The 13,747-nt window shown below is 43.7% G+C and overlaps 1 protein-coding gene across 1 annotated transcript in view; it reads right to left on the bottom strand.

Moving 5' to 3' along the window:
- RREB1 (ras responsive element binding protein 1) overlaps nucleotides 1–13,747 on the bottom strand; it is a 78,340-nt gene that overhangs the window by 17,126 nt on the left and 47,467 nt on the right. The window contains 2 exon segments of the mRNA XM_005424910.3: nucleotides 2,770–5,509; nucleotides 7,142–7,331. Coding sequence (XP_005424967.2) covers nucleotides 2,770–5,509; nucleotides 7,142–7,331 — 2,930 coding nt within the window.

Raw genomic sequence — 13,747 nt, 5'->3', positions numbered from 1 at the left:
TTCCCCAAAAGAAACTTCTGGTTGCATGAGAGATATGGGTCACTGGTAGCATGTGCATTTTTGCACTTTCACAAAAGAGAAATACAATCTTGACACCACACGGAAGGTAGCCTCTGTATTGAAATTTTATTGAACATGAAGGACAGACTTGCAAAAACCTTCTTATGTCTGTATGGATACAGCAGTTCAAAACTCATAATATACAGATAGCACTTAAATGCTCAGAATTATACACCTTTTCCTCATCCTAACGTAGACCACTTACATAAATTACCTCAATAACAACTTCCCTACAAACAGACACAGAAGAGCTAGGTGCTGCTTTTTAGCTCAAACAACTGCTTTGAGGTTTTTTGGGGTTTTTTTTGGTAGCAGTGTTAAACAGTCAGCTTGCCTGCTGTGACTGCCTATGGATCACATATCCAACACATGCAGTTTAGAAGCAGATCACCAGGAATCTCATCTATCCCATTCACGTCAGCCTGTTAGTCCTTTCTCTACCCAGGTGAGGGAGCAGCCATCAAACACAAACAGCAATAAAGTTCTCTTTTTCTCTTTACAAAGATTAGCAAATAGATTTTTTTCTTAACTCATTTTAAAAAACAGAGCTATCTGACAAGTCACAAGCTATCTGCCTGTGCAATAGGTGGGGATAAAACACTGTGCTGTACTACAGCACTGTCGATTTCTCCACAAGAAAACCAGTTTGCCCATCCAGAAGATAAAGCCAACAAACTGCTGCATCTACCACAGAGCTGCCAAACTCCCTGCATGCCACCAGCACCTGACACCCACCACAAAGACACAGGGCTTGCTCCACCTGAATGCCTCCTCAGGCTTGCTTTGGCACCACCTCCCTGGCCTAAATTCCCTCCACCTTCCCAGCTTAGCTTTCCCCCTCCCCTCCAGCAGGCCCCATGGACACTGCTGCCACAGGGGAGCTGCTGGAAACTACCAGTTTAGAAAGAAAACACTCATGCCATCTGAAGACAGATGCCCCAAGGCCAGCCAAAGCTTGCTGTGGGGTGGTCGTCCAGCAACAAGTCTCTCTCAACATCGAGATGATGATTACAAAAGAGCTCAGTATTATCAGTGCCAGAGCACACCAACTGGAATGTGGTTACTGCCACTGCTGTAGTATCACCAAAAATCCTGTATCTGAGGTGAGGATTTAGTCCTGTTATGGCCACAGTTGCTTGCTCTCCTCATGGGAATTCCAGCACAGGCTTTCTAAAAGGACGGTGCCTCCTTCCAAGCCTGGTGGTCCTAAGTTCTACCAATATAATTCATGGCTGAGTGAATTTTCCTGTCTTCATTAAGGGTTTACACCAGTGCTGCTACCTTGGAAGTCTGCCATCAATAAGCAGGTCAAACCTCTTATTCTGGGAAAAGCCTCTCCATTGTCTTCTGTCTCATGAACAGTTCTTCAGTAACTATGTATTTTTATGGAGACCAGGGTGTTGGAAAACAGTTAAGATATGAGTAAAGCGCTCTCCTTCACCACAAAGTAAACTGTATGCCTAATAAGATGAAATAATTTGGTCTCTGTGGACCAGAAAACAATAGCCTCACTGTTGCAGTGATACCTTTCAAGTTATGTCCTCGTGTCACCCAAAGCAAACTGTAATAGGGGCTGCTCTACAGCTCAGATTCCCTTTAAACCCCTTAGCCGACCCCTTTTACCTCTTCAGGTTTCCCTCTTTAGCACAGTCATCTCAGGAAACCTCATTTCCTTAAAAAAAAAAAAAAGCAGCAAAAAAAGTGCTAACTTTTATAAGGCCATACTCAAATCCCCTATGTTTCTTATAAACATCCCTAATTTTTATTCCTTATGCCAGGACCTGAGATACCTAATGAAGTAAATAATATCAACAACTGTGACTGACTTGGCAGGGCACAACAGCAAGTAGAGCTTTGCCCTCTCTCTCCAGAGCAGGATGAGAATCTACTAATTACTTTATTACAGTATGGGTAGAAGAATGAGGGAACTTCAAATCAGCACAGCATTCAATGCAGTATTTCCTTTATAGTGAAGAACAAAAAATAACCCCAGACCTAGAATAAATCTCCCTACCCAATTCCTCCTTTTGTTTACACCAGGTCTGAGGTTACTTACACAGCAGCACAATGCTAGAGATTCCATACACATCTCCACACCTTAGGGCATGTGCCCACCTTTAGTTGTCTAGCTCTGGGGAGAAGCTTTTCCTAGAGGCAAGCTATTATGCAATGCTCAGGATGAGCAGTTTCTCACATCCTCCTTTGATCTGTTAAATAAAAGCCACCACAAGAAAAAGAAATGCTAAGCACTATATTATTTTATTTTCCTGCTACAGTTCTACACTTATTGCCTCTCATTTTTAGAGATCTTTTTTATCATTACTGATGCCAACAAACAGCCATCAGAAGCAGACAAATAAACCACGTAAGGCACAATTAAATATTCAACATGTTCCCCTTCAAGACAAGAAAATAATAACAAAACAACTGAAACATGAGCCTCTTTCCAGCTACACTAAATTATGCCACTGAAATCAAATGCTTATTAACGGTTTTATTTACCCTCTGATACTCAAAGACATAGAGATGATTCCATTTCTGAAAAATCTACCACCACCACTGTGCAACAGCAACAACTAGGGATTAGCAAAATAATAAAGGAAAATACAATTCAGACATCAGAGAAAGGAAGATTCTTCCATGGAGAGGCCCTTCCATGGGGAACAACCTCAGGAGCTACAACCTACTGTGAGCACAGAGCACTCTTACCTGTGTGACTGAGCATGTGCCGCTGCAAGGCACTCGCCCATGGAAAGACTTGAGGACAGTAAGGACAGGGGATATTTTGCAGGCAGTCTGAGTAAGCGTTCCTCTTCCCTCTCAGCAGCTTATCCTTGGCAGTTTCCTTCTCATCCTCACTTGTTCCATTTCTGCCACTTTCTTCCTTGAAATTGTCAGTAGACTGCAGAAATGGGCTAAATTTGTTAGTGTCTGTGGTAGCCAGCATCTTCTCTATGCTGGCAAATTCCCCACTTGACTCCAGATCCACACTACTGCTAAGTTTGGGCTTATTTTTCGTTCCTTTCTTTCTACCTCTTTTCTTAGTCAACCCAGCATCAGCAACGGGAGACTGCTCTGGATCACAAGCCTGAGACAGGTCACTGGGCAGGCTGGAGTCTCTCTGAGTGGTGGTCATGATTGTCACTTTAGCTTTGGCATTCCCTGATTTGTCACACCCAGTGGGGCTGCTCACTGCCTTGGGACTGGCGTCTGCAGCCTCCGTTTTCAGCAAAGTCGGAGCAGAAGACACAGATGAAATTATCTGTGCAATGGAAGCCAATGGTGGCAGCTCTTTAGATACTGAAGGCTTTGGCAAGAGAGGTGGTGGTGGTGGTTTAGGCCTCAGGGGTCTCAGCAAGGCAGCATTGCCAGGGAGAGCCGGGGAAATGATCGGGACAGTCAAATGCAACGAACCTTTCAGTGGCTGGGGATGTCTGACACCCCAGTTTGTTTCTGAGTTCCCATTGGCACCAAAAACCAAAGGACACTGCAGACAGTTATAGGCTTTATCACTGTTCCCAGAAGCAGCCAGTTCTTGATTCCTGGCTTCACAGGGGACATCATCTTTATCCTTCTTCAGGATTTTGGGGATGGACAGGTCGATAGGCTCCATGGAACAGTCATAAAGGGACAGAGATGAACCGAACAGGTTCTCCTGCTTCACCTGTACAGAACTCAGGCTTTTGCTCTTCTGAGAGAAATCCAATGGCTCATCAAAATCCATGGGGAAGTTGCCCACAGGCTCACGTTTGATGGAAACGTGAGATGATGTTCCCAGCAAGAAGCCGTTCTGTGGCTCCAGGAAAGGCGTCATGGGCTTGTGGTCCATATAAGTGCTGTCCTCTAATAAAGAAGGGTCTGTCTGGCTTTCCTGGGCACTGCAGTCCACCATTAAGATGTAATTCTCAATCTCCTTTTCCTGCACATGCAAGTGCTGCTTGAGGATGTGGTGAATGCAATTCCTCTTGGCCGAAAAGGCCGTGCCACACTCCTTGCACTCGAATGGCTTCTTCTTCTGGCAGCCGCTGTGCGTCCTCATGTGAATGCGGAGGGCCCGGTAGTGCTTCAGGTCCTCTCCACACAGCTTGCACACCGTGTCCGGCGAGCAGAAGGCATCCACCATCTCTGCGGCATTGCTGGTGACATATTCAATGTTCTTCTCTATATCCTTCCTGGTTGTTTTGAGGTGCTTCTTTCGCAGGTGCCTCTCACAATTGGCTTTCACTGTGAAGGGGTAGTGGCAGATTTTACAGATGTAAGGCCGCTCCCCGCTGTGTGTCCGCAGGTGCCGGATCAGCGCTGCCTTGTCAGCCGCGATGTAGTCACAGATGTTGCACTGATATGGGGAAATACCTAAGTGAGAACGGATGTGAGCTCTCAGGACACCAGAGAAGGCAAACACCTGGTCACAGAAGCGGCAGGGGTACAAAACCTTCCTCATGGTCGGGGTCTTCTTGTTCGCTGCCCCTGCGATGATGGCTTTGAGCTCTCCTTCTGTGACTTCTTGCTTTATCTTGGCTTCCATACTTAGAGGCAGGAGAGCTTCAATGATGCTGTCCTGCTCCAGCTGTGTCTTCATCTCGTGCTGAGTTAACGGCTCGACTTTGGGTTGGAGGAGCAACTGCGAGGAAGGACTTGATTTGGCTCCTGGCTGGGGGAGATGAGAGTTGGAGGCAGACTCCACCGAGTTCTTGATCAGCCTCAGAGGGGGAGGTGGGAGGCTTGGGCTGATGCAGCCAGGGGAGGCTTGCTGGGCGCTGATAAGAGGAGGAGGTGTAGAGGTTGCAACAACTGTTCGGGGAGTTACCAAAGGCTTTGGCTTCAGTGGTGGCATATGCTTGAAAATAGACTGCACGGGGACAGAAGGTGCCTTAGAAAGTGGAGGAAGACTGATTTGAGGAGGAGCAGAAGAAGCCATCTTCAAGATCTGCTGAATGTCTGCCAGCTCAGTGGCAGACTCATTGGAGATAGGTTTCACCACAATACTGCTGTCAGGCTGGATAATAAAACCCTTCTGGAAAGGCTGCAGCGAGAGAAGCTTTATGTTTTCTTTTGTAGGGGGAAGGATTGAAAATGACCCTCCCATGGAGGCAGCTTCCAGAGGAGAGAGGCTGAGCAGACTGGTGCTGCCAGGTTCCTGAGGTAGGTTACTCTTCAGAGCTCTGAGCCGCATTTCTTGGACCTCGTCTTGTGTATTGTCCTCCTGCTTGACAGGCTTGATATCTTTGGTGTACTGTAGGCCCAAGGATGCCATGAAGACTTTCTGGTCTGGGCTCTCACCGGGTGGGGTTGTGGACTGTGGCTTGTGCTTGTCTTTTCCCTGATCCACCACGTGAGTTTCTGTGTGCAGTTTGAGTGCCGAAAGCATGGGGAATGCCTTGTTACACATCTCGCAAATAAATCGATGGAAGTCACTGATGCACCTTCGCAAATTTGTTTCACACCAGACCTGCAAGACATGCAAAAATACTTAGAGTAGGAATCTCAAACTGGAAAGGCATCACAAGCTGCTGCAAAACACAAACAGTTCACTCTCTCTTCCACTAAGTGAAGAGGTTTAGAGTAGCCCTCCCCTAGCTGGCATGAAGATATTCCCACTTCACAGCCTTTAGTTTCCTAAGGGGTGTATCTGAATTAGGGGCTGATTCTCCACAAGCTCCTTTCTATAAAAGTAAACTCCTTCAGAAGGCTATTCAGGCTCTCGAATTATTTTCCATCCTAAATTTCCCTGTTAGAAACTTCTCTTGTGTCATTGACAGGACAGGAGCCTCAGCATACTACACAACAAGGATGCCAGGCAGTAGACTATCTTGTTTATCTCTACTACAAAGAAACCAGGAAAAAAAAAAAAAAAAAAAACCAAACAAAAAAAACCACCAAAACAAAAAAACCCAAACAACAAAAAGGCATCCAAGAAGCTAAACCAATGTAAACCAACCAAAATAAAATCCCCCAAAAGCAGATCAATGAAACTCAGAGCTTAAAGCAGAGTGGTTTTTGGTTAGGGAAGTCTGATTACATTTATTCTCCCAAGAAAAATACTAGTAGTAGAGGGCTGGCAAGATCTTTACAGACTTTAAATACTTTATAAATCTTCTCTCACAGTGCAAGCAAAATTATTACAAAAGGAAAACACCAACATTCAAATCCCTTAATAACTTTAAATGTCTGTCATTAATTACAAAAGAAATAAACTTTGTTTGAAAAGTTCTTTCTTTTGATTTTTTAAGTTTTATACTAAAATGTAACAGACTGACAGAAAGACCTACATGTTCCCCTGGTCCAGCAGCAAATATCAAGTCTACCACTTTGCAGTCAGAAGAGTTGGAAATCAATGTTTTAACCCCAGAAGAGTAAGGAAAGTGCAGAAACTAAGCATGGTCCTGGTGGATTGTGCTGTTGATTTTCTAATAGATAATGCAGCTTCATCCAGACCCAAACTAGGATAGGCAAGATTTGACAGCGGGAGGAATCATATCACCCAACAGAAATGTTTATGGCTCTCAGAAAAATATTTACAGACTACCTCCCTGACTTTCCCCATCCACTGTCCCTCAAACCTTACATGAGGAACGTTGTGGAGTGTTTTGTGAGGGAATCACTGAAGATGTCACTGTTTAGTTAGTAAGGTGACTGCTCAAAGTTTTTTGTATTAAAAACTTTCATACCCCAACTACATCCTTGTCAGAGTAAACTAAAATAAATAATGTCTTCCTTACCATGTGTACTCCCTGTTGATTTCAGATGTAGGATTTTCTGGATAAGCTTAAAGAGACGAGGATCTAATATGATCAAAGTTTTCTTTCAAAATGGTTTATACATCTTTACACTGGTAGCTATCCACTGAAATGGTGAAAAAGCCAGTACAGTGGATAACTGTAATGTTATTGGCACATTACCCAGTGCCAATATTCTTTAGATGAAAAAAGAAAAGGGAGAAGCATAAAGTATTTAAAGCCTACATGAACACTGGTGATGTACCTTCCACAAAATATTCTACATACAGGATGAATCTTTCAATGACCTCATCAGACAAGCACTGTAGCAGCTGGCACCTCAAGCTACCAAGAACAGAGAGTACCTGAGAAATGCGGGGGAACTTCCTACAGGAGAAGTCCGTGAATCCCAAGTCGTGGAAGCCTGCTGGAATTGAAGGGTTGTTCTGAATGAAAGGCTTTCCCATGGGATCTCTGGGAAGCTGCTTGTGGATAACTGCATTATGGCGGAGTAGGCCCCGATGATTACGAAAGGTGATACAACAGATGTCACACCTGGAAAGGAGAGGAATGAAACAGAAATGACTTAGTGACTGCTGCAAGCTTAAGAACTTCTTCTTGCACCGGGACGTCCTCTTTCCTCTCACCCCATGATACCAAGAACTTGCTAAATGCAAAATAAAGCCACAGTGTGTCAAACCTATCACCACAAAAGGCCATTTTGGTCACAGTCACTTTCTACCAGTTTCTGGCTAGTAAATCCACTGGAAGTTTAAAGAATGTGAGAACTGACAATCTCACACGGGCAGACAGGAGAATGGCAGCTGAGATAACAGCCTTCTGAAAACCTTTTCATTGTCCAACGAAAAATATTCCAATGGCCTTACACCATTTTATTTTTACTGAAAAGTCAAAGTAAACAACATTTTACAAAAATCAGCGACAAGCAGAGGCTAAATCTGACCTAAATAGAAAGCAAATGTAAAAGCAGCACCTTTCATATCCACTACTTAAAATTTACTGCTGCATGCCACTTTAATATCTGTGTGTCAATCTTCATCACATTGCTTTTCCATAAACTTTCACTGGTATTTTTTAAAGGTTTTATGAGAAATAGACTGTTTGAAAAGGAAAACTAGTGCTCCTTAAATGGAAGAAAGGTTCAGAGGAGGAAGACCTGAAACAAGTTCAACACTTCTGACACTTTTAGACCCCCTTCACAGCCAGTTTGCCCCGAAGAAAAATGCAGAAGCACTGTTTTTTCCTACCCACACTATTGCTGCGATTTCTTGTTTTTCTTAAGTTCTCAAATCCCAAATTCAGCTAAACAAGAGTTTCTCACATAAAACACTGCATTAAACAATCAAAGCTATGCTGCAGGCAGGAAGGGCTATGCAGCAACATTTGGTCAACAGGTCAGTAAAGCCTATTGCCTTCTAAATATTTGGTATGTGAGCTCTGCAGCATGACAGGTCATGTCCAGTCTGCATTCAATAAGTGACACACAGTTTCACACAACCTCAAGTTCCTTGTGGTTACAGGTCCAGCTCCCAGCCAAAGCGTGGGTTTCCCAGAAGCAAAACACCAGTGGGTATGAGGCAGTCAGATTTTGTCACTGAGAATATTATATGCACTAGGAGTTTTTCACATCTGCCTGTGGCCTTGGCTTTCCCCATACTGCCTTTGCTCTCTACATCAAGGAAAAGGACATGTGCCTAGTCATTAAAAAAACATCCTGCAATTAGAAATGACTTCTGACAAAATCCTGAAACCACCCCCTCCCTGCCCTATCCCTAACAAACTCCCATTGTTGTGCATTTTATCACTACATAAACTCCCAGAGCCATTTTTTTATTCTCTGAAAACGAAGAGATAACCAAGTCACCCACAAAGCAACTGGACTCATAGTCCCTGAGTGGTGAAAGAAGCAAGTGTGAAGTGTATATAACACGGCCATTGATATCATAGTACCCAGAAAGCTTGGACATAAATATGCACTGAAGGTTTAATCTGTTTTAACTCTCCTGTCAATTCACTTGCATCCTACCTGTATAATTACTGCTGACATAGTTCCTGCATTCCATTAAATACCAAACCAATGCCATTTACAAAGCTAATGTTTACTTAAAGAGGTATGCCAAGTGTGACAACAATCTCAGGGGCGCGGGGTGGGATGGCCAACACATAGTACTTCTTCAGCATCAGGATCTACAGCTCTCCTCCTCCAGCTCACTTGGCAGCACCTATTCTGTGATGCAAAGCTTTCATCTTCAGTGAAGACAAAAACACAACCACCAAAACCACTGGGGGCCAAAGAGCATTAAAAAATTATGAGTAGTCACCTGAAGAACTTGCAGGCTACTGAAATTAATTGCTTTTAGAGGTGATGAAAATACCTTGCATGAAAACAAGCAGTGCTTCTGACATGTTCCTCCTGGTATGTCAGTATACAAACAAGGAGGGTTTGGAAACAATTCTCCTGCACTGCTGGAAGCATAGCAGGTTGTTCTGCAAAGGGACACAGACCCTGACCTCAGGGCATCCTGAAGCATCTCTGGGGTCCCAATGTGCCTGGGCTGTCCTGGGCCCAGGAACCCAGTGCAGCAGCTGTATCCCCTTGTGTGTGACAGGGCAGGCACAGCTACCAGTGATGGCACCACAGAGCTACTGGGAGCACTGACTCCTGCCACTGTACCCCCAGGATCTGGGCTGTGCAGGAGCCAGTGCTCCTTGTCAAGCAGCCACACAGTCCACTCAGCAGGGAGGTGTGCCTTGTTCATCTTGCACTCCCCCTCGCCTCCCTCTTGCAACACGCTGATTTTCAGCGCTACTTTATTTGGGTCTCCTATCAAAAGCTGCACTTGAGAGTTAATCTTTCAGAGCAAACACCCATGTGAAAGTCCTTCACAGTACACCTGTATCAACTGCTAGCCTCAGGACAGTAAAAATTTGCAAGTTAAAAATGGTGTTTTCCATGCAAAGGGAACCAGCTTTTGTCCCCCAAACAAAAGTAATGTATCTTATAAAAGGAATATAAGCTTTCTCTTTTATTAAGCATATTTATTTTTCTCTTTCTTCCTTATCTTTTATTTTCCTTGCTGTGAGTGAAGAAGCAGCAAACAAAAAGGAGAATGTGGGACGAAGATTAGGCTCTTTTTTCATTAGGTCAGAAAGAAGCACCTGGGTGAAAAAAGAAACATCCTGATAAATCCTGCCTGTGACCTCAAGCTGCAGGCTCTTCAGGGCATATAAATGCACTGCACCTTGCCCTGGTGGCACAGCTTACAGAACCACACGGGAAGGAGCTGTGGATGCCCTGCCTTCCTCTCTGACCCAGGTATGGACTCCTAGCACCTACAAGGAAAGCTTATAGCTACTAAGTGTCAAAAACTAACTAGTTAAGGTAAGCATCCCTGCACTGACTAAGTCTTGTGTTAATTTAAAATGGAGTAAGCTGCCATGCCTAACAGTGCATTAACTGGAAGCATTAGTTTTTTTAAGGAAGTCTAACTATTAATTTCTTTGTTTTGTCATCAGTACTATTTTCTGTCTTTGAGTAGTGTCACTGCCTACAGTACTTTTAAACCTAGACCCACAATTTAAGAAGGAAAAGAGAAAGAAATCCGAGGTGATATGAACATTTTTTCATCTTGTTTAAACCGCTTAAAAAAAAATAGTAATTGTGGAAAGTCTGAAAAGTCCAGCATATCAAATAAAGCATCTGAAACATATGGTAATAGTTTGGTCAAGATGAACTTAAAAAAAAAAAAAAACCAAAAAAAAAAAACAAACCAAAAAACCCAACAGAGAGGCCTCCCTCTCCTTAAAATTTCCCAAGTCTGCTCATGTGCAGTTCCAAGTCAAACATGGATGTCATGGCTGCAGAGAACTGTGATGGGAACACGTTCTGAGGTTGTCAGCACAACGGGCCAAGCAGCGGCTCACACCTGTGCAGAAATAAAAGCACTCTACTTGCAAGGTAAGTTTCCAGACGTATCTAATAAAGTCCTCTGTTATCATGTGATTGCTAGTCTTGGCCACAGTGTTCAATTTTTCTATAAATATGATTACAGAATAGGAAGAAAAAAGCTGTTCAGTTCCAAGTATAGAGATTAAATTTTAAGTAGAAATGAAAAAACTGTTTATAGCAGCTAAGGCCCCTTTAAAATTACTTTAATTCTAAATTGCCTTTATGTTTTGGACTTACTCATATCTGTAACACTGTAAATATAATACTAAGGCTCTGGCTCACTGGCAGAGGTGCAAAAAACAAGCAGGTAAGGAAACAGAACTCCTAAAACACAAAAGCAGAACCAAAATATAACAATGCAACAACCAGGCTGTACTTGGTGCTCAGGCCACGTATGACACCAGGCAGTTCTGATTAATTGCTACTACACCAGTGCACCCACCTTTTTCTTTTCTTTTTAAAATTTTCTTAATGCAGACAAGTGTATGTATCTTTGTGTAAAAACACACCATTAAAAAGCTTTCTTCTAAAATAAGTTACTATTCCTGAAACCTGTAATGATAATTAGGCTATAAAACAATTTTAACAGGCTTTAAGAAATAGTCAGTGGTTTGCAAAGCTTGTTTGTTCAAGGGGGCAAGGCAGGATTTGCTACACTTCGTAAGCGGCACCTCTGCAAGGAAAGTTTACATAAGCAGTGCCTGTTACCTTGCATTACACTCTCCTCTGAGACAACTCCAATTTGTCTGCAGAGGAAATAGCTGTCCTTCTTTAAGAAATGGAAAGACATTTCAGAAAGGAAATGCAAAGCCAAATTTTTAGCAAAATTAATCAGTCTTGATTTTGATTAAGAGTAAGGCAGACAACCACTAAATCCTTCTAGATTTTATATTTCAGTAGTCAAGACAAAAATGCCAAATATTTGTATTTACCATTATGTTACCAAGAAATTAAACAAAACACTATGCTCTGCATTACCTGAGACTGCTGGTGAGCAAGTGACATTTACCATTGTTCTGCTTGTACGTCTGAAACCACGCAGACTAAAATCTGAAGTTTTCACCCATGCAGCTCACTAATACAAAGTTGCCCATATTGTGGATGTTAACAAATAAAAACAACCTTAAATTTCTAGGCCTTATCAAAAATAAAAAGCTTGGTACCACTTTGTTCCTTTCCTGTTCGTGTTCTTTAGCAACTTCCACAAACAGAAGCAAGGAAAACAAACAAAAGGAATGAAACGTATCCCGAGACAGAAGTCATTAATACACAATTATGTTATGAAGTTGTGTAACTCCTCCCACTGAAATTCCCAGTCAGTACGGTGTATTTTTCTATCTCTGTTGTTATTATTCTCCTTTCTCTCTAAAGTTATTTGCAGAATTAATGTGGCTCTCATGAGCAAAGAAATTCCTATGCTGACCTAAAAATAACACAAGCGGGTAGAAGAGAAAGATGGGTGATTCCCTGCTGATGACTCATGTCCACACCGGCGGTGGGAGCAGGCTCCCAGCCTCCACACTGGCAACGTCCTGCTGCAGGGGAGCCTGGCAAGGCGGGGGAGATGGAGAAAGGATGCTTTTAGACTCAAGGGCTTTCACCATCTGTGAAAGAAAAGCTAGCAGGTTACAGACATGTTCTCCTTCAGGAAATCATTCCTTTGCTTCTTTTTCACTTCTTCAGGGACAAGGCAAAGTGAGAGAGATGAAAAAGAGCCAACTGGTTTCTGCTCCTGTGCAACCCCACCCAGGTCCCGATATTCATCTCCTTTTGGATAAAAAAAACCAAAAAACAACCTTTATTGGCCTCCACACCCAGGGCCTTGGGAAATAACATCCAACAGCCGCACTAATCTCTCCCATTTGCTGCAGATGAGTGATGGAAAAGCAGCAGCGCTGTGAGCCCCGCTCCTGCCTCCCTCCGGGTCCTCCTGCTGTCCTGCAATGCCCGTTCCTGCCTCCCTCCCCCGCAGCTCCCCAGCGTGTCTGACCCCGCAGGACCGGCTGCTCTGCCCACCGCTTGGGGGCTGTGCTCACCCAGCTGACCTCGCCCACCGCTAAGGGGCTGTGCTGGAACCGCAGGCAGCACCAGGAGCCAACTCCCTGCCAGCTGCAGAGGCTCCCCTCCCCTTTCCTCATGCCTAAGGGGACGGTCACAGCCCGCTAAATGTTCAGTGCATGCTGCTTCACAGCCTCGGCAAAAGAGGCACTTTTCTTTTAACTCTTCCCCCCTTCCACTGCCCCACTGGCTGTCTGATTTTGTTACCGATGTTCTGTCGCTCTCTTTAATCCTCTCCCTCAAAGAAGCCAAGCCACCCTTGGGTGCAGCCAAGGCTGAACCCCCTGTACCAACCCTTCTATTAATAGAGGGATGCACAGCGTTATGTACATTCCTACAGCTGCACTGTGGTCCAGGCAAGAAAAGTATCGTGTAGGAGCCAGGACAGACCCGATATAAACCAGGGTGATGTTGTGCTTTAGAAATTTGTCAGCATGCAGCAGAGCCAGTGTCCGCACCAGTGACTCCCCCATCAGAGTGACTCCAGTGAAATTAACTGCTGTAAGGTTTAATAAAAAGGCACAAGCCACGCTGTGTCGTGTTTAAACTTCCTTTGTGTGTCAGCAAAGAAAAATGAGTAAAACCTTCTTTCTAATGCTGTAATGAATTGCACTTACCAGCAACACTTCAACAGTGCCGGATCTAAACACCTCTACCCTGGTGAAACAATAGCTTACTCTACCATTTACTTCAACACAATTAACATGCAACTAAGACAAAATAATGGGAAAATGGGAGATGGCCTGCAGACACTCACACAAAGTAGTCATTTTCTCATATTGACTTTTTTTGCTTAACAAAGGTCAAAGTTTTAAAAAACAGAAGTATCAACACTTTGGCTGGACAGAATCACAGAGAAAGAGACGAAGATCAACTTAAACAATGAAGAGTTTAATAGTCAGGGCAAACATATCTGAGGGGCAAAAAAACTTGACCAGAATAG

This window comes from Geospiza fortis, unplaced genomic scaffold (genome assembly GCF_000277835.1).
Source record: "Geospiza fortis unplaced genomic scaffold, GeoFor_1.0 scaffold219, whole genome shotgun sequence".
Classification (NCBI taxonomy): Eukaryota; Metazoa; Chordata; class Aves; order Passeriformes; family Thraupidae; genus Geospiza; species Geospiza fortis.
Note: the sequence above shows the minus strand (reverse complement) of the source record. Positions and strands in the feature narration are given on the sequence as shown.